At 42.6% G+C, this 25,601-nt stretch overlaps 1 protein-coding gene across 3 annotated transcripts in view; it reads left to right on the plus strand.

Moving 5' to 3' along the window:
* The first annotated feature begins 3,992 nt into the window (after positions 1-3,992).
* Positions 3,993-25,601, plus strand: part of UPP2 (uridine phosphorylase 2) — a 29,935-nt gene continuing 8,326 nt past the window's right edge. The window contains exons 1-5 of one of the 3 annotated variants that reach the window (XM_081929934.1): positions 3,993-4,369; positions 4,464-4,569; positions 11,260-11,377; positions 13,738-13,896; positions 24,202-24,316. In XM_081929934.1, the coding sequence (XP_081786060.1) occupies positions 4,553-4,569; positions 11,260-11,377; positions 13,738-13,896; positions 24,202-24,316 (409 nt within the window). In that variant the 5' untranslated portion in view covers positions 3,993-4,369; positions 4,464-4,552. Of the gene's footprint in view, positions 4,570-11,259; positions 11,378-13,737; positions 13,897-24,201; positions 24,317-25,601 lie in introns of all 3 variants that reach the window. The other 2 variants (XM_081929933.1, XM_081929935.1) reach the window with 2 other exon arrangements.

Below are 25,601 nucleotides of genomic sequence, written 5' to 3' on the forward strand. Positions count from 1 at the left end.
TTTAGGTCTCAAAGGCAACTGTCATCATTTAACACAAAGTTAACTGTGGTGGCTTAAAATCTATGAACCTCAGCTTGGAATCCTCCTTGCTTTATGCTGGAGGAGGATGCCGTCAACTGTCTTAAGTTGCCTGGTTGACCAATACATCTGTGCTATACATACACACAATGCCTCTGTTTTATTATTATTTGCTAGAAAGATTTGACAATGCAAACCATAAGAAGGCTACTGAGGATGAATATACACCACCAGTCGCCAAGCGGTAATTTAGCATGATGTGCCGTTGAAAGTGCTGAGTACAAGAGCTGAGATTTAAGTTTATTGCTAAAAACATCAGAGCGTGGAGATGATTTTCCCCTTTGAGAAAGGTTGAGGAATTCAAGCAAACTTTGCCAGATGGTAAGCTAAGATGGTGTTCACTTAACAAGGGTGTCGTCTAAGAGCACATAGCAGTAATCTCATAATATTAGAATCTGGTGTCATCGAATGAAGATCAACAAACTACCAAAAAAGGAAGCACTTATTCACCCACTACATAATTAAACTATGGAATTCACTATTGCAGGTTGCAGTGATGGCCACTGTTATGTACTGAGTTGAATAGGATCCAAACTGCAGCAGTCTGATTGGTCCTAGAACAATAGGCTCCAAAAGGCAGCAGTCTGATTGGTCCTAGAACAATAGGATTCAGAATGCAGCAGTCTGATTGGTCCTAGAACAATGCAGTAGTATGATTGGTTAGCAGGAACCACCCAATCATGCTCCAGATGGAAGTGAATCCACAACCTGATTGGCTTACAGTAGAATTCCGGAATTAGCCAATCACGTGCAGCCCATTGTGTAAATAATGTATATAAAGCAGATACTTTGAGGGGACTTGCATTCATTCCTCCTCACCACTATGAGCTGAATAAAGAGCATGAAATCACTTTGCGACTCTGAGTATATTTCAGCCACCAACAACAAATAGACCTTTTTATGGGGGATAAGGCTATCAATGGCTATATTACCTTCAGTATGCCTCAGAATATCAGTTGATGGGGAATATGAGCAGGAGAGTGCTGCCTATGACCTTCTCACACGGTATAAAAAGAGGATTCCTGGATTCCAAGATCCAGGTTTTGGATCCAAACCCCATCAGAAATTTAAAATTGCAAAATAAGCAGCAAAGTCAAGCATGGAGATATAGGCTGTTAAGACGTTTAAAAGATTCCCTTCTAAGTTCCTTCCATAGAAGAAGACTACATGTTTGGTAAGTTAAAAATGTTTTACTTACAAACTCTTCTCTCAAAGGTGAGCCAAGCCTGGCAGGACAGCTTACTTTATTCAGCAGTTCTCAGCCTTTGGGTCCCCAGATGTTGTTGGACTACAACTCCCATCATCCCCGAGCTCTGGCCTTGCTAGCTAGGGGAGATGGGAGTTGTAGTTAAACAACATCTGGGGACCCACAGGTTGAGAAAGGCTGCTTTATGCAATAATTGGACTTAAGCATGTTGATTATACGAGGCTGGTTATCCTAAACCATAGATATCTCCTTGGCAACTGTAGGAACAGAATGCTGTACTAGATGGACTTTTGGTCTGATCCAGCAGGGCTCTTCTTGTGTTCTTCATAGGTCTAGGCCTGCTCCGTGCCTGGATGGGAAACTTACCTGGGGACTCATAGGTCATGATGCCAGAGTCCATCAGTGACCGTCAGAATCAAAGGCTGCAGACACTCCAATTAAGAAGCCAGATAAGATTCCTCACATTGATGCTGGTCATCAGGGGCAAGCAGAAGCCTATGCCAGGGAACCATAGACCCACAACTGGCACCCTCATGGGCACTTTCTGCAGGCCAGAGGGTTGGGCATTTAAGGACTGTTGTTCTCAAAAGTGGGAAGAAGCCTGAGAGAAGTGGACTGTAGGCAGAGGCTCAAAGGGCTTTAGTTCATCTGTGGTTTTGCTTGGAGCAATTTGCTTACTCCAATACGCCCTCTGCATGACCAGAACAGGACACCATTATGCCACCTCTATCCATGATGATAGAAAAGGTAGAATACAAGTGTATGAAATATATATAAAAATCACTTCCTAAACTGGTCATCAAGTGGTTAGGAGAGTGTTACCACACCGCTGGATTTCTGATAAGGTGGAAAATTATGCTAAGCTTTTTCTTCCGAAGTTTGGGTGAATGCAAAAGACAGTTTCTGAAGCAGTAAACATCTGGTGGCCTGTACTGTCCTACTTGAAAGGAAGCCTTTGCCACACTACCTAATGTGTTTTGCTGTAATGAGGTTGAATCAGGGGCCTCAACCCTTTCTGAGGTCACACACAGATACTGCTTGCTTCTGAAATTGTCACCTTCCTTCAGTTCTGGTCACTGCTACACCTATACACATAATTAGCAGTACGAGAAAGTCTTAAGACCTTAGCCCCCCAATGCAATCAGCGTGCTTGCTGAGTCACTGAGTTGAAAGAATTGTTGAATAAAGACGCCTGGAAGAAGAAAGGAATGGTTGTGAACAAAATAACACTCTAGGAAAGAGGGCAAGGTTACAACTGTACCTCGTTACTTTCCCACAATTGCAAAGTTTTAATTGAACATGTCACAGGCTGCCCCATTTTTCAAAAAGGAGTGGAAAGTCCCCATTTATGTGCTGTTTACCCACATGAGAAGAGATAAAAAATAAAAGCACAGTTAAAACGAATTCGTAAAAAAGCAATAAGGAGCACAAGCATCCATTAAAGAAAAGAAAATCTTCAAACAGGCTTGTTCACACAGACTTGGATCTGAAAGTCTGACAGGGAGATTGGTAGATAAATGTAGCGATGGAAGCCAGCAATATAAAATAAGTAGCTGGTCTGTTCTATCTGCACACTTGTAATTTCTTTTTCTTCCAGTTTCATGGTGTGTGTTTTTTTACTAGCTTGTTTACTTTCGTCTTAAAAGGCCACCAGGGATCACAGAAACCCTGCTACAAATCTTTTGGTTTTCATTCTTTTGGTACATTCTTGAACCAAGAACTGCATTGCAACATTTGGATAAGAGCAAAGTCGGAAGAAAAATGATGTTCGGATCCACACACTAGTCCAGGAGGTGCATATCAGGTGTGTAACTCTACTCTGAGACAATATCAAGCCAGAGTCCTGGACTAGACAAAGGAGAGTTAATAAACTGGAATATTCTGGTGATGTATTTTCATGGAAGCAAATTGTTAGATCTTCCGTAAGTCTTCTGAATGGGGCAGAAGCAGACCTTCCCTCCAGTCTTTTAAAGATTAGGTAAGCTAGGTGTATTGAAAGCAGAGTTATTTACTAATTTATTTACAATGCTTTATACCACATATCAGTGAAGTCTCCTGGGAAGTTTACAAAAAGTTACGAAACAATAAAATACAAAAATACAGTCAAATAATATATTTAAAATAAAGGGGCAGGCTGCATTTTTGGAAAGGCAGTAAAGACAGGCTAAGGTAAGGTCTGCTCTAGAATGTCACTATTTTGCGAGAGGGAATTTATCTTTGTTCAATTAAAGTGGATTAAAGCAGTATGGCTCTCTTGCACACACACACAAAAAAACCACTTCCAAAATAAAAGCTGACTTCTGGCAAAAAGGAAAATGATGCGAAAATGCATTAGAAAGTGTGGGGAAGCATGACTTATTTTACTCTGAGTAAGAAAATATTTTACTCTGATATGGGAAAGTGAATTACACCCATATAATTGTATGACTGTCCAAAGGCAAATCTGAAATTATGGGTGTTATTGAAAATCATTGGGAAGTGTTGTTCTGATTCAACATAAAATCTCAGAAGCAATATAGTATTCTTCAACCTTCTCTTGATCTTTGGCTCTTTTTTGTGTGCAATCCTCAAATCAGCAGTGACTGAAAGTTCATGCGGAGGCCTTGGTTTTGTTTATGCACAAGAAATGGAAACCAACGCGAGTTAAAATCTAACTCAATGTTTGTATAAAGCTCGGATGTTTAGCCACTGATGCTTGCTCAGTTAAGCCCACCTAATGTACCTTTTAAACCTTGTTTGTCACATCTACGTTATATATTTTTCTCACGTGGAACATGCTCACGTTTTAAGAAAAAACAGGCCGAACCCTTCAGGGTGCCTTCTGCAGGGATGGCTGCCAAACTGTAGATGTGGGGCTCTGGCCAAGGGGAATTGGACATCGGCAGCAGAAGGTTAACCAGTCCTGGCCTGTTTGTCTTGCTAAGCCTGGTAACGCAAGTCCAGGGAAAGTCCAGGGAAAATGCCACACCTTCAAAAACAGCCAATCTGAGGCTATGGGCGATCCAGGCATAACTTGCAGCTGGAAGAGACAAGCTATTCTACACCTGGTGCATCAGAGAACAAACAGTGACTGGGACCATTCCTGTAAATCATTTGGAAGTAACAGAGAACAATATATCATTCATATATCTCAGATAGCTGTTGCAAATACTTTGTGTGCTATCTTGTGTTTTCACAGGATAGTCTTTCCTTTGTGTCTGCTTCCGAGTTGTCCTGGGAAAATTGGAAATTCTGACATTTCTTTTAGCTGGAGCCAGCAAGACTGAAATGAACACTTACAATGGGTAAGGAATTTACACACCCAGTTCCTAAATAATTTCCCCAGGTTTGTCTGTCTGTGTGAGATACCAGTGTATCATGACTGTAAACAGGCAAAGTGTTGTGTTTTGCTGTATTGTGTAGATCCAGTCCTTCCACAGCTCTTACGAGCTACTCCATACAGATTATTCAGACTCATGGGGCATTCTTTAAGTGAACAGTTATATTGTGCAATGACTTTTAGCTGTGCAATGTAATCCCCCCCTCCCCACGTGCCCCCTAAATCTGCTACAGAGAATGGGAAGGGGGACAATGGAACACATTTAGTAGGTCTATGGAGGGAATGGTAGAAAAGGATGGGAAAGTTACATTGTACAGCTAAAGGCTGGTGTGCTTGTGTAACCATTTAGTTGAATACCAGTCATTATTTTTTAAAAAATTGTTCTGATGCATTAGATTTTGTTTTGATAACTAAACATGGACTTGCATTCCTATGTAGTCAGCCCTTTCCATTTGCAATTATGATTGGAGAAAGGATGCAATCAAAAGCTCTTGTGTCTTTTGAATATCATTTTAATTTAAATGTAGATTGAAACACAGGCTTTAATCAAGGTGACGGGGCAAAAAAATATTACAATAATTATAAAATAGGAGGTCCAAACTAGGTTCAGTCTAATAAACAAAACATATGAATGTGCTTGCCTTTGCTAAGTTCAGCAGGAAGCAGTGATTTTAGGAGGAAGGCCTGAAGCAATAATTAGCAATTCATGAATGGGTAGAATGATCTATTGATTGATTTGCTATCACAAATTGAAAGATGGAAACTATGGGGTTTAAATTAAACTTTAAATGGATCCTACCCTGTGCAAAGCCTGCCGTGCTGAAAATATTACTCAACCAACGAACATTCCTTGTTTCAAACAACGGATGTGATCCAGAAATGTACCTACCTAATCCACATTTGCTTTCGGGTTTTTGAAGTTGCATTTCCTTAAGTAGCTCTTCAAACTGAGCCACCTAAATTAGTTTTTATTGGGTACTTGCTTTTTTGGCATTTATTTTTACCCCAAATTTCTTCCATGAGGGAATCTCAAGGTAACCCTCAAGAATCGGATGCATATTCCAGCTCCTCTGTAAAATCCTCTTCTAGAAACCAGGGGGGCACTGAAAAAGGGACAAATTGTTTAAGGTGCATGTGTTGTTGCTTCAGTGTGCACGTAACATATCTGTACATTGGGTGTCATGGGCCCAAGCCTGAGACTAGACAGGTACTCTTCTTGTTGAGCTTTAGGCACATGATTAAGGGGCTTGTCCACACTGGATCATGACAACCTCCCCATCCCAGACCTTCCAAGTGTCCCTATTTTCCAGGGGCATCCCTGATTTTGAGAAGCCGTCCCAGTTTCTGATTTGATCCCGGAATGTCCCACTTTTCCTTAGGATGTCCCTATTTCCATTGTAGAAATGTTGGACAGTGTGGAGTTATCTGACCCACAAGCCATCTGAAGGGAATCCTGTATAGGGAAGTTGTTGTTTGTGATGTTTAATGTTTAATTATTATTTTATATCTGTTGGAACCTGCTCAGAATAGCTGAGGCAACCCAGTAAGATGTGTGGGGTATAAATAGTAAAATTATCATTATGGAATGGGACGTCCCTATTTTCATTGGAGAAATGTTGGAGGGTATGCCATCCCAATGTTGTCCTGGACCTTTCCCCCTTAAATGCAAGGTTTCTCAATCCAGGCCAAGGATTGAAAACCCCCACATTTAAAGAGGGAAAGATCTGGGACAATACTGGAATGGGGAGAATGTCGTGGAGATGCCCTTGTTTTAATGCGGGGTCAGACCAGTGCAAATCCACATTTTGTTCTACCATGGACCAGCCTTAACACTTTTTTGTTCCATCAGGCATTTTAAGATAGCGTTTGGTTTTATGATTAATTTTTATTGTTTCATTTGTGGTATGGTTTATTTTAATGCACACTGCTTAGAAATGCCATTGATTAAGTAATCTATAAATGTCTTCAATAAAGCACATGGACAACAACAAAAAAAACCTCCTTGTGCTCTTTTGCCAGGGAGAATAATATTCTTTACCTACCAATTCTTCAAATACAACCTCAAATCTACTTCCTGTATTAAAATGTTGTAATATTAAATTTGTTCATGATCTGGCCAAAGTAAAGAACATAAATTTAAGTGGAAGAGGTTTAAACACATGTTTTAACTCTCTGAAATCAATAGGATGTGAAAGTGGTTAACCTTGCTGGATAGTGACAAATCAGTTGCTTGGTTGAAAGGAAGCTGATTAATTAAACTACAAATCTTAAACTAATTGGCAGCCCTAATATAATATATGCATCTTTTAGAATTTAGAGTAATGCAGTGGAGATAACCTTAAGTATTTGGGTCTCAGTCCAACACATTTATGCACCTTGGCTTGTGCTATTCACTTTAGAGTAATTTATACTTTTGATTATCCTAAAGCTGTGAGCTAACTAAGATTGCAATCTCATATACACCCTTACCTGGGAGTAGGTTTCACTGATCTTAATGAGACTTATGTCCAAGTAGAAATATATAGGATTGTGCATAAGTCCCTCCCATCATTATACTCTGCAATGTCAGGTTTACTATTTGAAGATTGATTCTTGGCACTACAACAGCAAATGAAAGATAAACACAACCTTAAAATGCTTAAAAGAACCCTGTGGAAATAAATTTACAAAAATGGAGCTGGGTGAGGAGAGCCAAAAACATGTGAAATAAGCAGTGTTCAATGAGCTCCAGTATGTACTACAAGCATTACAAAATTTCGCCAGATTAGAACAGGCATAGGCAAACTCTGGCCCTCCAGATGTTTGGGACTACAATTCCCATCATCCCTGACCCAACTGGTCCTGTTAGCTAGGGATGATCGGAATTGTAGTCTCAAACATCTGGAAGGCCGGAGTTTGCCTATGCCTGGATTAGAATGTAAGAGAAACTCTGCAGGATCTGACCTTTCAAACTCAGCATCCCATCTCCCAATGTGACCAACCTCTGGGAAACCCACAAACAAGTCACGGGCGGTAGCAAGAAGTGACTCAACCAATGGGCTAGAGCCACAACACTAGCTCCATACCAGCTGCTGCTTTCCTGGAAAGTGTGTCCGTGCCTCCGTGCACAGCTCCAACTTCCCTGCTACCTCATCTCTGCCCCCCGCTGGCAAGTGGCAGCAACACTGCTGCTAGAAAGCTAGAATTGTGACTCCACTCCTCCAGGCTGGTATTCAGAGATATAGGGACTCTGTCAATGAAGTTGGCATATAGTCAGCATGATTTGTAACCACTGATAGCCTATGTAAATTTGTCTGACCCCCCCCCCCTTTAAAGCTATCTTAAGTTGGTGGATATCACTTCACCTCTCGGTAGCAAGTTCCAGAGCTTAACTACACTCTGTATTAAAAAGGAAGTGCTTGATTATGCTTCTGCTGAATCACCTATCATTCAGTATTATGAGAGATGAAGGGGCGAGAAAGCTTATTTCTATTTTCCCCACACCATATCTAGTTCTATAAACCTCTGTCATGGCCTCCTTCCCTCAGATTTTGCACTTGCTTGCTTTGGACCCCACTTGCCATTTTTGGAAACAAGTGGTGCAACAGTAGATATGCAAAGTCCGCCTGCTGAATTATTTGGAAACAAGAAGCTTGTGGGGGGAAGGCAGCTGCCGAAGGACCCAAGAGAGGCAGCAGAAAGTTCTGGCAGCAAAATAGAGACAGGTGCTGGCATGGCAGCCAAACCAGAATGAATCACAAGGGCCAGAAGGGCTGGGAGGGAAAGGCTGGTGTTTGTGGGTGGATTTAGGGTCAACAGTACAAATGCCTCTTGAACAAACGGACTATGGAAACAATGGAATCCCAGCTAACAATCTTTTACCTCCTACTTTGCCATTCACTGGTGTGTTTTCAGCCTATTTGTTTCCTGTTGTCTGATGCCACTTGGTTTGTTTTATGCGATCAGCTTGCTTCTGTCAGTTCCAACAAAATATTTTCCTTTTTGTGTAAGCTCCTCAAAGCAAGGACCTGCCGCTTGTACTCTGTATGGCACCATGCACACTGAGAGTGGTATACACATATGGATAAATAAATGAATAAACAAATAAATCTTATTTGACCTGTCACCAAGGTTCTATCCTCCTTTTCTTGCCATTCTCATTATTGTGACAGTAAAACTCCATCCCTTCTGTTTTTATTCTCTCTGGATCCATCACCTCTCTCCTTTCTGTTTCTCCCTTCTTCCCGTTTCCTAGCCTATGCTCACATGTTTACCCTCTCTCAAACACCAAACAATGACACCTTTCTCCTTCCACCTTCTAAGCCAAATATTCACCCCATTTCTCCTTTTCCAAAACATCTGCACCTTCCATTCCAGTTCTGCTTTCCCTGACAGCTTACCGTATTTCCCGGGGGCTGGATTGAAAATTCCCCAGCCTTTTAAGAGGCCACATTACAATGGCGGGTAGGGCAAAAATGGTTGAGGCAAAACACCCACCCTCAAAAAAATAAAATGCACCCCACCCCTTGTACCAGACACATATCACTCTCTCCCTGTCCCACACATACACACACACACCAGGCAAGGAAGCAGCCAGGCAGGCTCACACACATAATTAGCATTTCTACTTTTCTCCACTCCAGCACTGAGGTGTGGTTGGTTGGAAATATGCCTCTGCCTGATCTTTAGAGAGGTTTTCTAAAAAGGCAGAGGGATTTTACCTCCCCAGCTCAGTGCTAAGCACCTCAGTTCTGAGATCAGAGACAAACCTCTGTCTCTTCAGAAAGAACAGGCAGAGAGCTTACCTCTTATGTTAGCACTTATCTTAATGCTGTGGTGTTTAGATTGGAGATAAGCGATCCCTTTAACTACCTTACGATGTAAGGTGGTTGTCAGCAGGTAGACATGGTTTGCCCAAAACAGCCTGTGGACCAAATGGGGAAGCCTGGCAGGCTTAAATAGGCTGTCCTACTCCCAAGTAAGCATACTCAGGATTAGATTCAAAGCTGCACATGGTACTGAATAGCTCAAATGCCACAGTATGCAAATGTTTTGAGAGTGGGAATCGGAACTGGCTTGATCACATAAGAAACCCAAATATTTCCTTAAGACAATAATATCTTTAGGATTGCCAGTGAAACAGCAGGAGGTCCAAAAGGGGGCACCCCAAGGAGCTTTCATGCCAACACCCTCTGCAATATGATTAAGATCCCAAAGGTGCAAATAACTTTCCATCCAGCCATTTGAGGCAAGTCCTGGTGTTATTAGGAGCAATTAATCTGACAAGGGCGTCCGTATATTTAAAGGTCAAGTGAAAGCCTCATTTCAGTGAACAGATTAATCCAGTGATGTGCTGCTCACTTGAAGAGCTCTCCTCCACTGTGATAGCTAATCCATGAATGCCTTTAAAAAAAAACAACCCAAGCTATTCATTTGCAGTTGCCACTAAATATTATATATAGCTCAACAGAACCATATGCAGACAAAGTATGCCATTGGATCCAAGTTGCTGGCTGACAACAGCAGAGGAAGACTTCCATGCTCAGCTTGTGGGCTTGTTTGGCCAGATGTGAGAAATAGGATACAGAGCCATGGTCTGATCCAGAAGGGCTCTTCTTAGGTTCTTATGAGATAATTTTGGAATACTGCAGGAAAGGCACTGCCACAGAGAACTTCCATTTTATGGAATTAAGGAAATCAAAGGAAAGGCGTTAAGAAGGCTAGGCGGGTGACCCAGACACCCCAGATCTCCCTCTCTGGCAATGAAGAAGGAAGTCCAGCCATGGAGTCACATGCAACAAAGTTGTGCTGTTGGCACAAGGGCTTCTGCTTACACAACGGAACTTGCTCTTTCTCACTGGTTGCAGCTTTTAGTGAATGAACTCTCAGTAGTGCAACATCATGTCATGTGTTCTACAGTACTAGGTGCTACAAGGGAAGAGGAAGATAGGGGCGAGTGTTTTTAGCAGCCTCCATAAATCCTCCATATTATGTAGTTCTGGCCAGATACTTTCATATAATGGGAACTTCTTTATAATAGGGGCTCTATTTTCAAAAAAAAAGTTGAAACTATTGGATAGTATCCAACAGAATAGTTCCCCTTATTTTCCTCTCCCTATAATTCTCCCCCCACTCCCCGACCGCCGCTATGCCTTCCCAAATCTGCTCCAAAGGGTTGCGGGGAAACCCAGAACTGAAATTAAACTTGGAAAAATGAGAAACCAAGAGAAATAAAAAATAACAGATCCACCCATCCTTAGTCACAAAGGGGTCTATGGCAGCCACACCACTTCATTCCAGAGGGCAATCACGGTAGCAACACAATTTATCTGGGAGTGTACGTGTAGGGTGAAATCATATTTTCTGAAGTACGAAGTATAGTGTTGGAAAACACTGAGAATAAGAACCTTCAGGGAAGAGGTCTGCAGTCAGCATACCAAACGGAGAACAAATGCACATTTTCTGTACAAAAAATCCATCATCTGGAAAGAGCCTGGCTTAGACCCAAGTCCTCTTTCTTTCTCTTCGGGCTTCAGCATTATTAATATATAACGAGGCAATCTAACAACTTGCATGAAATTTAAGGTGGTTGTATCTTATTTCACAGTTTCCTCTTTTGTGCTTCTTTCATTGGAGTGTTTTTTCCCTCTCTCTCTCTCTCTTTTTTCCTCCCTAGGAATGGACTTGTTTATGTTATGAACCCTCACTTGGATTTAATGGATGAAGATATCCTTTATCACTTAGACTTAGGGACCAAAACGCACAATCTGCCAGCCATGTTTGGCGACACGAAGGTAAAAAATAATAATAACACAGCTGCAGCATTTATAAACATCTTTCATTCCTGCTGCTACTTCTCTTCCACGTCTTTTGCAGTTTCCTTTTATCATAGTGGCTTCCTAGATCTAGCTACAGAGATGACTTAAAGGTCCCACAGGAACAGAGTCAGTGCCATTCTGCAAAGCAACTCAGAAAGTCCGCTGCAGCTACGGTTATGGGCAATTACCCTTTCCTTCTCAGTAAAATAAGTAGACTGGGGAAACTAAACCTGTTTCTGGTATGATGAGCTAAATTCTTCCCTGGGGTAGTTGCACAGACTCCAGTTCAGAAACAATTCATTGAGGAATTTGGCTCGTCATTTTATCATTTCAAAGTTCGTGCAATTTATTACGAGGAAGGGAAAGGGTGTTGCTGTAGCATCTCAGCTGCAAAAGCTCTTAAGAGCTGTGCTGGAAAAAGAGCAACCTTTATCAAGAAGTGCATTTGCTCACATGCAGAGTTCCTGCAAGCAGGACTCGGGGTTTAAATTCAGAAGTGATGAATTCACAAATAAAGGAAAGAGTTAGAACAAAGAAGGCTGCCTTCTGCCAAATCCAATATCTGTCCATCTAGCCCAGTATTCTCTACCCTGACTGCCAGCAGCTCTCCTGGGCCTCTGGTACAGGATATTTTATAACACATGCTACTTAATTTTATTTTTTAATAGAGATGCTGGGGATTGAATGCGGAACCTTCCTCATGGGCAGCAAGTGCTCTTCGTCTAAGCTATGGTTCTCTTTGCATATTGGTTGCTATGAAAATTAAAGGTGAACTCTGCAAGGCTGCTCATTAGCCAAATTCTAATTGGAAGTCTGCCCCTCAGAACTGACTGCCCCAGTAGTCGGGAGTGGGCAAAAAATACAAAAAATTCATTCCATTTATCTTTGGAACTGTGAAGCCAATGTTAAGCACTTTAAATCCCGCTGATTTCACAGGGAGAGTTAAAACATGCTGAAATGTTGTATTTCACTTTGGCCACAGCATGCCTTAGTTAGTTTCAGCTTTAACCAAAACACTGGCATTAAACTGCAAAACTCTTTCTAACATTTAGAGCAAAATACAAAGCTGAAGTAACTCGGGAACCTTGTAACTAAGGAGGCGAGCCTTTTCTTTATTGGACATGATTCTCTGGAGTACCTACAGTGAGTTGCACTAAGCACTTGGGATTCTTAATACTGTGTATGATTAGTGCGCATTTATGAATTAAGTCATTTGTGAATCAGGCATTTAATTTCTGAGCCCTGTGGAAAAGATGGCTGTTACATTCATTGCCTTTTTCAGATTCAGAAGCGGATTTTATTTCTATTTTATTTTAAATGTGGTTCCGTATTTTTGCTCACATTTGTAGTTCCTGGTGTTATTTCTATAATTCTGTGCAATTCTTGTCATTTTAGTTGATGCTGTTGAATAAGCAATTAGACCACATGCTATTTCAGCATCTGGTTCTACTTTGTTTTCAGAAGAAACAAGTACTAACAGTTTATATTCAGTGCCCACATTAAAAGGACAGTCAGCCGGATTTACTTTTAGCTGAAAGTTACGGTCGCTTCGTATGAGGTATTTGGCTGGGACGAGCCTCAATTACAAAATGTATATATTAAACACCAGATAGGAAATACCAAGACATGGGTTTTGGTGATAATTCTTGTGTGTCTCATCCCCCCCTTTATCCCTTTAAAATACAGGCAAAATTTCATGGACACTAGACATTTATGGCAGACCCAGATATATGAAAGTTTTTTTTAAAATCTTACATCTGCCTCTCCTCTCTCTCTCTGGTAACCATCTGATAGAACCAGAAACATGACACAACGCCGTCATTCCCATGCTCACATTTCATTGGCTACCACTTGCAGAGGCAGGGAAATTGGAAGGGTGATAATGTCAGGTCACACGTTTTGATCTACCGGCTGCTCCTAGACAAAGAAGAGGAAGAGGAGGAGCTGATGCTGCTTTCAGTGTTGTATTTCACTTTGGCCACAGCATGCCTTAGTTAGTTTCAGCTTTAACCAAAACACTGGCACCAAAGAACCATGCATCTCATAACATCATCCACCTCATTTCATGACAAATAAATAAGGACAGAGGAAACTGAACAACTTGTTCTCCTAAAACAAAATATGCCGGCATATTTTAAATCCGCAAGATTTCCTGTGATAACCGAGATAAAACCCACTTCTTTGCATGCAGTCTTGCATAAATGGGCCAGGCAGTCTACGTATTTACCCTTCTTTTCCAGGCGTACCCCGCTTTGGCTATAAAATCGTATCTTATCGCCAGAGCATGCCAAGTCTCTGTTGTTGCTATGGCTGATAATCTGATGATTTATTTCCAGTTTGTCTGCGTGGGTGGGAGCCCCAACAGAATGAAAGCTTTTGCTCAGTTCATGCATAAAGAACTTGGACTCGAAGGAGATGGCAAAGACATAAAAGATATTTGTGCCGGGACGGACCGATACTGCATGTACAAAGTCGGGCCGGTGCTCTCCATCAGTGTAAGTACGTTACAGGGCACCCAAAACACTTCCATTAGCGACACAGCAGTAACTGATGACTTTAGCACATTGTTCACATCTCTTATTTAATATTTAATGTGGATCTAGCAGTTGCGAGAGGCACTGCAATGAAAGGCTTTATAATCAAGGGACTTCGCAAGAAGCCAAAATACAACTGCTACAGCAAGAGGAACAGCTTTTCAGGAATCACCCTTATTACACTTGCCCAGCCAGTGACTTAGCCTTGACTGGCAGGCAGCTCTTTGACGAGCAAGAGGCTCTTGCCATCTTTATGCTTTCCACTATTTCTACTGGCTCTGCCAAGAACGCCTGAGGCCACATCCTGTAATCTCTGTACATTCCTTGAGTGTTAAACCAGAAATATGGGAAGCTGAACAAAGTGGTTACCTTGAAAATGCAGTGTCTCTGCTTCGCAGGCTTGCAGATCAGCTTCTAGCATGTGGATTGCACGGCCCACGCTGGTCCTTGATTGGTCACTGTTTGCAGTATGAAGGAAGAATGGGGTGAAGTCGCAGGCACATATGTGATGGCGGGGTTGGATGTGCTCTAGAGCAGGGGAAGCCAACAAGGTGCCCTTCAGATGTCATTGGACCCCATCATTCCTGACTATTTGCCATGCCGGCTGAGGTGGATAGGAAATAGTACAACAACATTTGCATGGTACCATGTCGGCTACCCCTGCACTAGAGATTCATGCATGCTTCTTCAAAGCCAGTAAAGGGATAAGCCCTGAAATGCAGGCAGAAAACCAGGAATGAGCAAAAATGGCCTCTCAAAATTTTCCATGCTAGTTTTGGGCAGCCAAGATGGGGGTGGGGGGCGCGTAAACTAGGAAGGGGAGAGGTGAAATTTTGGAGAGGGGGGACCTCTTCTAAGAAATTTTGGTTCACTTAATGTTGAATCGAACTTGATGAGCTATAAGAATGAGACTTGGAAAGGGTATGGGCCCAAGCCTATTGTTTTCTTCAGTAATGTTAGTGTAGCATTAAATACAAAATGCTGTTTAACCCAGCATTCAGGAATAGAACAGTGTTTCCCAACCTTGTGCCTCCAGCTGTTTTTGGACTACAATTCCCATCATCCCTTGCCACTGGTCTTGCTAGTCAGGGATGATGGGAGTTGTAGTTCAAAAACAGCTGGATGCACAAGGTTGGGAAACACTGGAATAGAAGAACGCGGGCACCCATTTCACCAAATCTTCTGCAAGGAAATTCTCCACTAGTTTAGTAGGAGCTCAAAGACCAAAACAAAACCAAACCAAATCTGCACAGGAGGATTGGGGAGAAAACCAGTACAGATTTAGGAGATGCCCAGGGTGGAGGGGAACCATGGTGAATACAACCCTAAGGTTTATAGTCAACTAAGTCTTACTCAGAGTAGACCCAATGAAATCAATGAACTTGTGTTAGTCAAGTCTTTTAACTTCAATGGGTCTGCTCTCAGTACGACTAGCATGCTTATTTACTATCTGCTGGGTTGGTAAATAAAGGCATTTGTCACTGCCATCATACCACATTTGCAGCGTAGGCATGTAAACACTAGTCCCTATGAAGCCTCCCAAAATGTAACGTAACCATTTGTCCTTCCAAATAAAAATATGCAGAAGTAGTTGTCTAATCCCTTTAACAGCTGTCTGAGGTGGTGGCATTCAGCACATCCTGTAAAAGCAAATCCTATAACTTTACTATGTACTGTGTGAAGAAATAATGTACCTCCTGTTGTCTGACCTGTACTTTCCACCTCAGTTCACTGTATCGCCCTGGGTGCTAATGTTATTTGGGGGGGGGGGCAGGATTCTCCCTAACCACTTTCCCCACACCACAACCCGTTATCATATCTGCCCTTATTCACCATTGTGTTCAGTGAGGTGTACTCTCTAGTAAATGCGCTTAAAATTTCAACCATCATGTCCCCGTAAAATAGGTCAGAATCCAAGGCCCAATATTGTTAAACTGACTCACCCAAATTACCCGTTTCTTGAAATTCTAGCAAATTTCTCATTTCTGAGAGGGTGCGTTCCATTTTATAACTAATTTAGCAGCAATATCTCTTTCATTCCCTTCAGACACTTCTCGAGCAGTTATTTCCAATCCGATCTTTCAGGCATTCGAAAACGCTACATGTTTTAAACTTTAATATGCTGAGTGAAAAATTGCTGTGGCTTGTTCTTGCTGTTCCTATAAATTATTTCCCTGTTCTTTGGATACATGGAATGTAACAGATGTACAGGCCTGCCTAGGAAATTCCCTACCTGCATCTTTGCTAGACAAGTGAGACTTAAGATTAATAGGCTGGGAGCACAAAATTCACTTCCCATGCAAGTCAAAGGGGGTGTTTTTGTTGTGGAATTGAACAGAAGCTGGATCAGTTTCAATGACTATGATTTATCCTACCCTTCTGTCTGAATCATGTTGTATGTCTTGGGATGCCACCACATATTGACTTTGAAAGGCCCTTACGCTACCTTATTAACAGAGGAAGCACACATTTTTGTTAAGGTCAGCAGTCTTTAAGGTGAAGTCTTTGGGTCACTTCCTGCGGAACGCAGGTGGTGGTGTTTGGAGGAAAACACTGTGCCAAGCATGTACGTGCCCTGGGTTGCAATCCACAAGTGACTTGGGATGTCAGAAGCTTGCAGTGAAACCAGCTTGAGAATGTCACTTAAGTTCTGTATAAGTCAACCAGATTTTATAGCTCTGGGAAATATAGTTTACTGACTTAGGCTATGTACACATGAGTGGCTGAAAATGCAGCAAGGTTGCCCACCCACCCCATGCTGTGTTTAAGGTTGCATTTGCACTTGCCTTGCACACCGCAAGTGCCAATGTACACTGTACATTACCGGATTTGTTTCTCTGTGCCGGTAACCCCCAGTGAAGCTGCCTGTGCATGTGCTGCCATCTCTGCATGTGCAATGGTTGTCTGAACTGTGCACACCTCAGCTTTCATTTTCAAATCAGATGCAACCTGGTTTGAGGCGTGTTTCTCAAGAAACTGCAGGATACGTTAGGCTAACAGCGGTGGGAGTGCACTGGAGAGGAGAAAACAGTAATGCTTACGGAGGCAATGTGTACACGCTTGCCTCCTGCACTTATTTAGATGTGCAGTAGCTCCTAGTGGCACCTATTGTAACAGAGGTGGGGAGCCTCCCCCTGTTGGGGGTAAGCAGTGTCCAGTGCACAGCGGAATGATGAGGAGTATATGCCAACATGCTCTATACTACTTTATTTACAGTTCAAAGCTGGTAAGTTACAGAAAAACATCTTCCCTCTGCCGGAGCAGAGAAAGCGTCATCTCTCCTCAAAAGCACGGAGAGAATCTCAAACTGAAACTGCAAAGAACAGTGAAAAACAGGAAACCAGTGTACGTCATATCCAGTCTCCCGTTCCCGTGAGAAAACCTCCAACAGTACAGACTCTGTGGAATGTAAACAACCTGTCTCGTGACAAGCACTTCGCTGCACAGAGAAGAAAGCAGAAACCAACATCCTCCCCCTTTCTGTGAACATCTCTGGGCAGCGTGTTCGTACAATATCAGTACAAACCCAACTTCTGCACATAGGTACAGTGTTGATCCCTTGATACAATCTTGGACAATACATCAGCAGGAATTTCATTACCTGGCATATAGGACACCGTTACGAGTCCTTTCTGAATACGTTCCCTAGCATGTTGCAACTTCAATTGCAAGTGCTTCGTGCTTTGCTTACAACCTTCAGAATTCAGCAAAGCCAAACATGCTTTGTTGTCCTGGTAAACCTGGATTGGACATTTGACAGGAATTTTCATGTCTTTGCACAATTGTAACAACCATTCACAATCTTTAAGTGAATAAGATAGTGCATTCAGTTCAGCTTCACAAGTACTTAAGCTAACAGTTGTTTGCTTCTTGCAAGACCAATCAAATAGACCCTGATTGTACTTATAGCAAACTCCAGACGTACTTTTCCTGTCTGTAGTGTCACTTCCAAAACTTGCATCTGCAAATATCTCAAGACCACCAGACTTCTGATTGTTAAATCTCAGTCTGTAATGCATAGTGCCTTTCAAATACCGCGCTATGCGTTTCAGAGCTTTCCAATCCTTAACAGTAGGATTGTTGACTTGTCTGCTTAGCAAATTACAGCTAACAGCAATGTCTGGTCTTGAACATCTGGCAATGAAGTTTAGCTTGCCTAGCACACTTCTGTACAGTGTAGTGTCAGAAAATGCTTCTTCAGTGTCATCTACCTGATAACCTGTTGTCATCGGTGTGTCTACAGGGTTAGCATCCATCAGGTTTAGTTTGCTTAACACATCAGCAATTTTCCGTGACTGGTGTACTAGAATGTTACCATCTTGATCTCTCTCTATTTCCAGAGATAGGTAGTTGTTTACCTCACCAAGATCTTTCATGTCAAAGTGCTCTTTCAGTTGAGCTAGGGCGTTATTGTACATTGTGACATCTTTCCAAAAGAATAAAAGATCATCAACATAAAACAAACAATACAGTTTCTTTTGCCCCTCCTCTTTGACAAATACACATGGATCAGCTTTCCCTTGCTGAAAACCTAGAGAAAACAATACTTCAGTGAGTTTTGTGTGCCAACACCGTGCACTTTGTTTGAGACCATAAATTGACTTTTTCAGAGCACAAACAAATCCTTGTTTTACCTGTACGCCATCAGGTGGAAGCATATAAAGTGATTCATCTAGAGATCCGTACAGAAAAGCTGTATTCACATCATGGTGACTAATGTGTAGATTTTCTTCTGCAGCTAGCTTGAGCATAAGCCTAATGCTCTCATACCTCACTGTGGGTGAGTAGGTTTCGTGATAGTCTTCACCTGGTACCTGAGCAAATCCTCTGGCTACCAATCTGGCTTTGTGTCTGACTATCTTGCCATTTTGATCAGTCTTCGCTTTGAAGACCCATTTGCTTCCAAGCAATTTCATTCCTGGAACTACTGGAACTAGGTCCCATGTTTTGTTCCTTTCCAAGGAATCAAGCTCAGCCTTCATGGCATTTAACCATGGCTCAGCTTCCTTTGAATCCAAATCCTGGATTTCTTGGAAACTCGAAGGTTCATATACCTTCTTGGAGCTTTTAACAGCTGTTACTGCTATCTTAGCAAACTCATCAGCAAATCTCTTTGGAGGTCTGCCTTTTGTGGCTCTCTGTGACCTTCAAATTAGCCTTAAGTCTTCAACACTCTTCTCTTCCTTTTTAGGAGAAAAGTGACCTATTGTGAACAATGGTTCCTCCAATTCTTGATCAGAACTTTCAGAGGGTCGCATAGAGGCTTTCGCACTCTTGAAATCCTCTGAATCATCTGATTCAGTTTCAGACTCAGAATCAGAACCTTCATCAGTGGGTGTGGGTTGTTGCGGTTGCTTTTGACTATCCTCAGTCTCATCACTGTCAGCAGGATAACATTGGAAAATTCCCACATTCTCCCCCCACTTGGCATTGTACTCAACACTTCTTGTGAGCTTAATTTCCTTAGAGTCAGTCATCATTATTCTGTATGACCCTTTCTGATAACCTAGAAAGATACCATGCAATCCACGCTTGTCTAACTTGGAGTCTTGTGGTGAGTGAACCCACATGTCCGAACCAAAAATTTTCATGTGTTTGATGTATGGCTTCTTGCCAAACATCTTCTCATAGGGGGTACAACCAATCGCTGAAGATAACCTGCGATTATAACTGTAAGTGAAACATGAGAGAGCTTCGGCCCAATAACTCTCTGGAAGATTTGCATCATGCAGCAAGGTTTTTAACCCTTGAAGCAATGTTTGATTTGCTCGTTCCGCAAGTCCATTCTGCCATGGCGAGCGAGGACTAGACAAATCGTGTTGAATTCCTTTCTCAGCCAGAAAAGCTTCAAACTGCTGAGAAGTGAATTCCCCCCCCCGGTCACTGAAAAGAATCTTTATCTTCTTACCATGCACATTTCCCAACCAAGCACAGAATTCCTTGAACCTAGGAAAAGCCTCTGATTTCTGCTTGAGATTGTACACATAAATATACCTGGAAAATGCATCAATGAGAACCATGAAGTACCTATTCCCACCCAAAGAGGGCGATAGTGGTCCAACCAAATCAGCATGAATAATTTGGTATGGTTCTGTAGCTTGCCTACTAGACACCTTACCTTTCACAGCCACTTTCACCTTGTTTGCTGCACATGCCTTGCACTTCATGTGGTACCTGCAGGGTTTAATGGTCATACCTTCAACCAAGGCAGGCATTTTAGATACTGCCTCAAAATGCAAATGACCAAATTTCCTGTGAAAATCGTGAATACATTCTGCATGCAAACTTTTGTTAGAACCTGCAATGCAACAAGTGTCATCCTGCACAACATCATCATAATACAAAACAAACAAACGACCAACAAATTCAGCATACGGTTAGGAAAGGGCAGCCATTACCCTTCGCACCGCCTCCGGAAGTCCACTGCGATAATCATTTTTCTTGGTGATGATGCATCTATTGTTCTTAAAGGAAACGTCAATCTTCTTCTCAATCAGCTGTCCAACGCTGAGCAGATTATGTTTCGCATCCGGCACATAAAGAACATCCTGTATCGATAAGTCCAAACTGTGAAGAACAACAGTTCCGTAGCCTTTACTGGGGATAGTGTGGTCATCCGCCTGGTGAATTGCACCTTCCTGCGGTGTAAAAGACACGAACAGTCGCTTATCGTTGCACATGTGATGCGTTGCCGCTGAATCAACAACGAAGAAAGATCTAGACGTCTTCTGGACCTCTGCAACCTCTGCAACCTCTGCAACCTTTGGAGCGTAGCGTGAGACCATTGCCTTGTGCTGCGTTGTCCTGGACACCGGACCTTTGCCTTTGCTCTGGCCTTTTCCACGCGATGAGCTTCCGCTGCGCTGCTCTGTCTTGGCCCTGGGATATTTGCATTCCCTCTTCATATGGCCTAGACGTCCACACGAGTAGCATTTCACTGCCTTCAAAGCTTTGGCGCCATCTGGTGGTTCCACTGCACTATGGGATGACGACTGTGAAGTCTCCCCCTTTCCCATGCAGCCAGCACCTCGGCGATCTGCTTCATTCTGAATCATGGCAGTATCACAAGCTACTGTGAGTTGAGCATTTGGCTGATCAGTGGTATCAAATCCCCCACTTGCTTCATCCAGCCTTCTGCAGCTAGCCATCATGACTCTGGCTACCAATCTGTAATTGGAGCTGGGGGGTTGTCTGTAATCACCTCAAACAGACCCTCTTTCCGCAGAATTGCCTCTGCATACAAAACCCAGTCCGCGTAATTTTTCTTATTGAGCTTAGGAATCCCACAAGCATCAGCTAGCTTTGTACAGCTAGCCATCTCTGCTGCTTTAAATCAAGCTGCTTTAATCCAAAGGCAATTTCAAAACAGCCTCTGCCTTGCCTGTGCTGCTCTTCTGCTTAACTGCTTTGCTTATCTGCAGCTGCTTCAAACTGCATTCCAAAAGTTACTTTCGATTTCCCCCAGCATAGGAAAGTGTTGCTTTTAGCCATTTGCCTGTGCCTCGGCAAAAACCGGCTATTAAAAGTTCAAAGTCCAGCCATAAAGCCATTAATTAGAAGCTGGCAGGCTGCCCGGAGCAGTAGCACATACCTTCATCAATCATCTTGACGCGCAGAGCAGATACCTTGCGTTCCGTCTCTCTGCCGCTGTTCCGATACTTTGCCGGCACTTCGTTTCCTGCTCCTTTGTTCCTTTGCCAGGAGCCCGACTTCTGGAGTCCATTCTCAAAACACTGCGTTTTTCTGGGCCCGGAACCAAGTGTTGGGGGTAAGCAGTGTCCAGTGCACAGCGGAATGATGAGGAGTATATGCCAACATGCTCTATACTACTTTATTTACAGTTCAAAGCTGGTAAGTTACAGAAAAACATCTTCCCTCTGCCGGAGCAGAGAAAGCGTCATCTCTCCTCAAAAGCACGGAGAGAATCTCAAACTGAAACTGCAAAGAACAGTGAAAAACAGGAAACCAGTGTACGTCATATCCAGTCTCCCGTTCCCGTGAGAAAACCTCCAACAGTACAGACTCTGTGGAATGTAAACAACCTGTCTCGTGACAAGCACTTCGCTGCACAGAGAAGAAAGCAGAAACCAACACCCCCTGCCTGCAGATGCTAATGATGAACTACAACACGCATCATTCCTGACCTTTTGCCCTGCTGGCTGGGGTTGGTGGGGTCCATATTCCCCACTCTTGCACTGCAACATTCTCCATCATCTACTCTGCACATGGCACACTTCAGCTTTTTCCTAAGGAACAGCCTTTGAACCAGAGCTGAGGGAAAGGAAAAGCTGCTGGACTCAGGAGAGCTTCAGTTGCAACTGAGTGGCCCAACAAATCAGTGTCCTGAGAAGAGAAGCAGCACAAAAGTGTGTGCAGGTGGGAAAGGGAATGGAAAAGCAAGGCTCCCAGAAAGCTTCTTTGCCACCCTGGTTTTTTGTGAGTGCAGGATTGCACCATTAAGACTGTGAGCTGGCAGGCAGGCAGATCCTGGTTTAAATCTTGCCTTGGGCTCATGTTGTGACTTTCCACAATCCACTTTGCTTTCCACCTCAGCTCCTCATCTGCAATACTGGGGAAATAATACTGACCTATGTTGCAAAAAGCTACTAAATAATCCATGGGAAATGTGCTGAACATTTTAATCTATGCACACACACACACACACTCTTAATTATTGGTAGTAATCTAAGCAAGGTTACTATGTTTACATGAGGAGATCTGTCCCACTGAAAGATACAATTATGCAGAACCCTTACCAAACGATTAATTTGCAGCAGAGCAACTCAGTGGTAAGGCAACTGTTTTGCATGCAGAGGGTCCCAAGTTCAGTCACTGGCATCTCAGCATCAGGCTGAAAAAGCGTTGTTTTCAAAATTGTGGGGAGCCATTTCCTGTCAATGTAGATAATGCTAAGCTAGACAGACCAGCAGATTGAATCAGTATAAGGCAGCTTCCTATCTTCCTATGATGATGGGACAAAAAGAGCCAGAGCTTTTGATGGATTTGCAAGCGAACTTCAGATTTGCACCATGTTAATTTGAATTAAGACTGATGGGATACATCCATACGATACAAATTCTAAGTTGTGCAGTTTTGCTGTTTGATGGTTTGAAAAAGCACTATGTGATTTAGTTTAGAAAACCAAAAACTGTCAGAATCAGCACATTTCAGAGCCAATGCAAAGTGACATTCGAGTGCAGTGCAGAATCCGCTTGTAAGCAAACATGAAACATTTAAGGCCCATCCAAACAAACATAAACACATTTCAGTAATGCTTCAGTAATGTGAGAATTGTGTTTAGCTCTGAAAATGAGACTTCAATGTGCTTTACTTTGGTTAGATTTTGCCTCCAGCCCCCCCCCCCCCCGCATTTCTTTTAGAAATAAGATAACCCTGTGTGGGTATTATTCCTGTTTCAGTGTCTAGTTAATGGAATGTATTGGAAAGCTATATTTAGTTATTGCAGTGTTTTGCACTCACAAGTCATTTTGGGTTATATCCAATTTTGATGCAGCAGGAAGAATCTACTGTGGAAGTGGGGGCGGGGAAAGCAGTTTGTGTCCATTCCTCCTCTTCCCTACAGACCCCAGTGCTCCCCCAAAATCTCACCACCACCCCCGAAATGATTTGGGGGTGCTGGGAACTACAGAAAGAAAGGGAACTGGCAAAAATTGCTTCCCTTTGTTTGTTAGTAGATGACTCCCACAAGATCACCAGCGCTTGGACTCTCAGGACACTGAGGTCCAGTGCCGAGGGCCTTCTGGCGGTTCCCTCATTGTAAGAAGTGAGGTTACAGGGAGCCAGACAGTGGGCCTTCTCGGTAGTGGCGCCCACCCTGTGGAACGCCCTCCCTTCAGATGTGAAGGAAATAAGCAGCTATCTTCTCTTCAAAAGACATCTGAAGGCAGCCCTGTTTAGGGAAGTTTTTAATATTTAATGCTGTATTGTTTTTAACACTTGATTGGAAGCCACCCAGAGTGGCTGGGGAAACTCAGCCAGATGGGCGGGGTATTATTATTATTATTATTATTATTATTATTATTATTATTAGAATGGCCAACTGGATACTAGCCATGCTGTCAATGGGGGATGGCAAAATTACATGCCCTTTCCCTTGGCTGGATCACTCCCCACATATCCACTGGCATAGGCTTCTATTGTGCACCAGTACTTTTATGCTTAAGGTTATTATTTTGATTTTTTTTCAAATCAGTTTGGCTTAGAATGTATAAAGTTATATTGCTTCTCTTTTTTTTTTCTTAACAGCATGGGATGGGTGTTCCATCCATTTCTATCATGCTTCATGAGCTAATCAAATTGCTACACCATGCAAAATGCCGTGATGTTACCATTATACGCATCGGTACTTCAGGGGGATTAGGTGAGCAAAGAATTTTGCTGCTACCAGGCGCAGGAGATGGAAATGAAATACATCTCAAGAAAAGGTCATGTCTTTATGAGATTTTTGTACTTTTTAAAAAAAAAAATCAAGTCAACAAATATCAACCTGCTAAGATATATGAAAGATCACAAATATGTATTTTTCTAATGTAGCATCAGCTTGAAAACACAGGACTTGATGTTCTTTTTAAAGTCATTTGGATTTGATTTCCCCCTAACTAACCCAAATACCAACACATATGAGTGACTGATAAAAACACACACATACCATGTTATCCATATTGTGAAAATGCTTTGTTCCAATGACCAAAAAAAAAAATTCCCCAAAATTTAGACTCCTGCTTTTTTAGAATAAGGATTTTCCATAGAATTAAGAGGCAAATACTGTAAGAATCTTAATGAGGAAAGAAAGTCTCATTGCAAACATCGAATGATACACTCCCTCTTGAAATGAGTTTGTACAGTGAACATAGCTGACCGGACAATTCAGTCCAGGTACAAAGTAACTGACAGTCCTTTCACCCACTGAAAGTTATCTGAATGAGATCCAGAATTATATGTCACTTTTAAAGACCTGATAGATGACAATCACTGTCATGGCCCAGAATGCCCTATATACACTTGATAACTGGGGTGGTACACATGAGTAACATTTTGAGTAAATGGCTGTGTGTATGCCATACATTTAAAGTGCACACACAAACACCCAGCAAAGAATCCTTGGAACTGTAGTTTGTTAAGGATGCGAGGCAGCAACAAACTACAGTTCTCAGAATTCTTTGAGCAGAAGCAAGGGAAAACAAGTAGTATAAAAGGTAAAGGGACCCCTGACCATTAGGTCCAGTCGCGACTGACTCTGGGGCTGCGGTGCTCATCTCGCTTTATTGGCCGAGGGAGCCGGCGTACAGCTTCTGGGTCATGTGGCCAGCACGACGAAGCCACTTCTGGCGAACCAGAGCAGCGCACAGAAATGCCGTTTACCTTCCCACCGGAACGGTACCTATTTATCTACTTGCACTTTATGATTTCAAACTGCTAGGTTGGCAGGAGCAGGGACCAAGCAACGGGAGCTCACCCCGTCGCGGGGATTTGAACCGCCGACCTTGGGATCAGCAAGTCCTACGCTCTGTGGTTTAACCCACAGCACCACCCGCGTCCCTTAACAAGTAGTATAGGTGTGTTTTAAGTGTAAGGTGTGGATGTATCCAATACCACCTCTATGAAAATTCCATCACTTCCCTCCCACACGGCATGTAACCTCCTGC

This window comes from Podarcis melisellensis (genome assembly GCF_964234715.1).
Source record: "Podarcis melisellensis genome assembly, chromosome: 1".
Lineage (NCBI taxonomy): Eukaryota > Metazoa > Chordata > Lepidosauria > Squamata > Lacertidae > Podarcis > Podarcis melisellensis.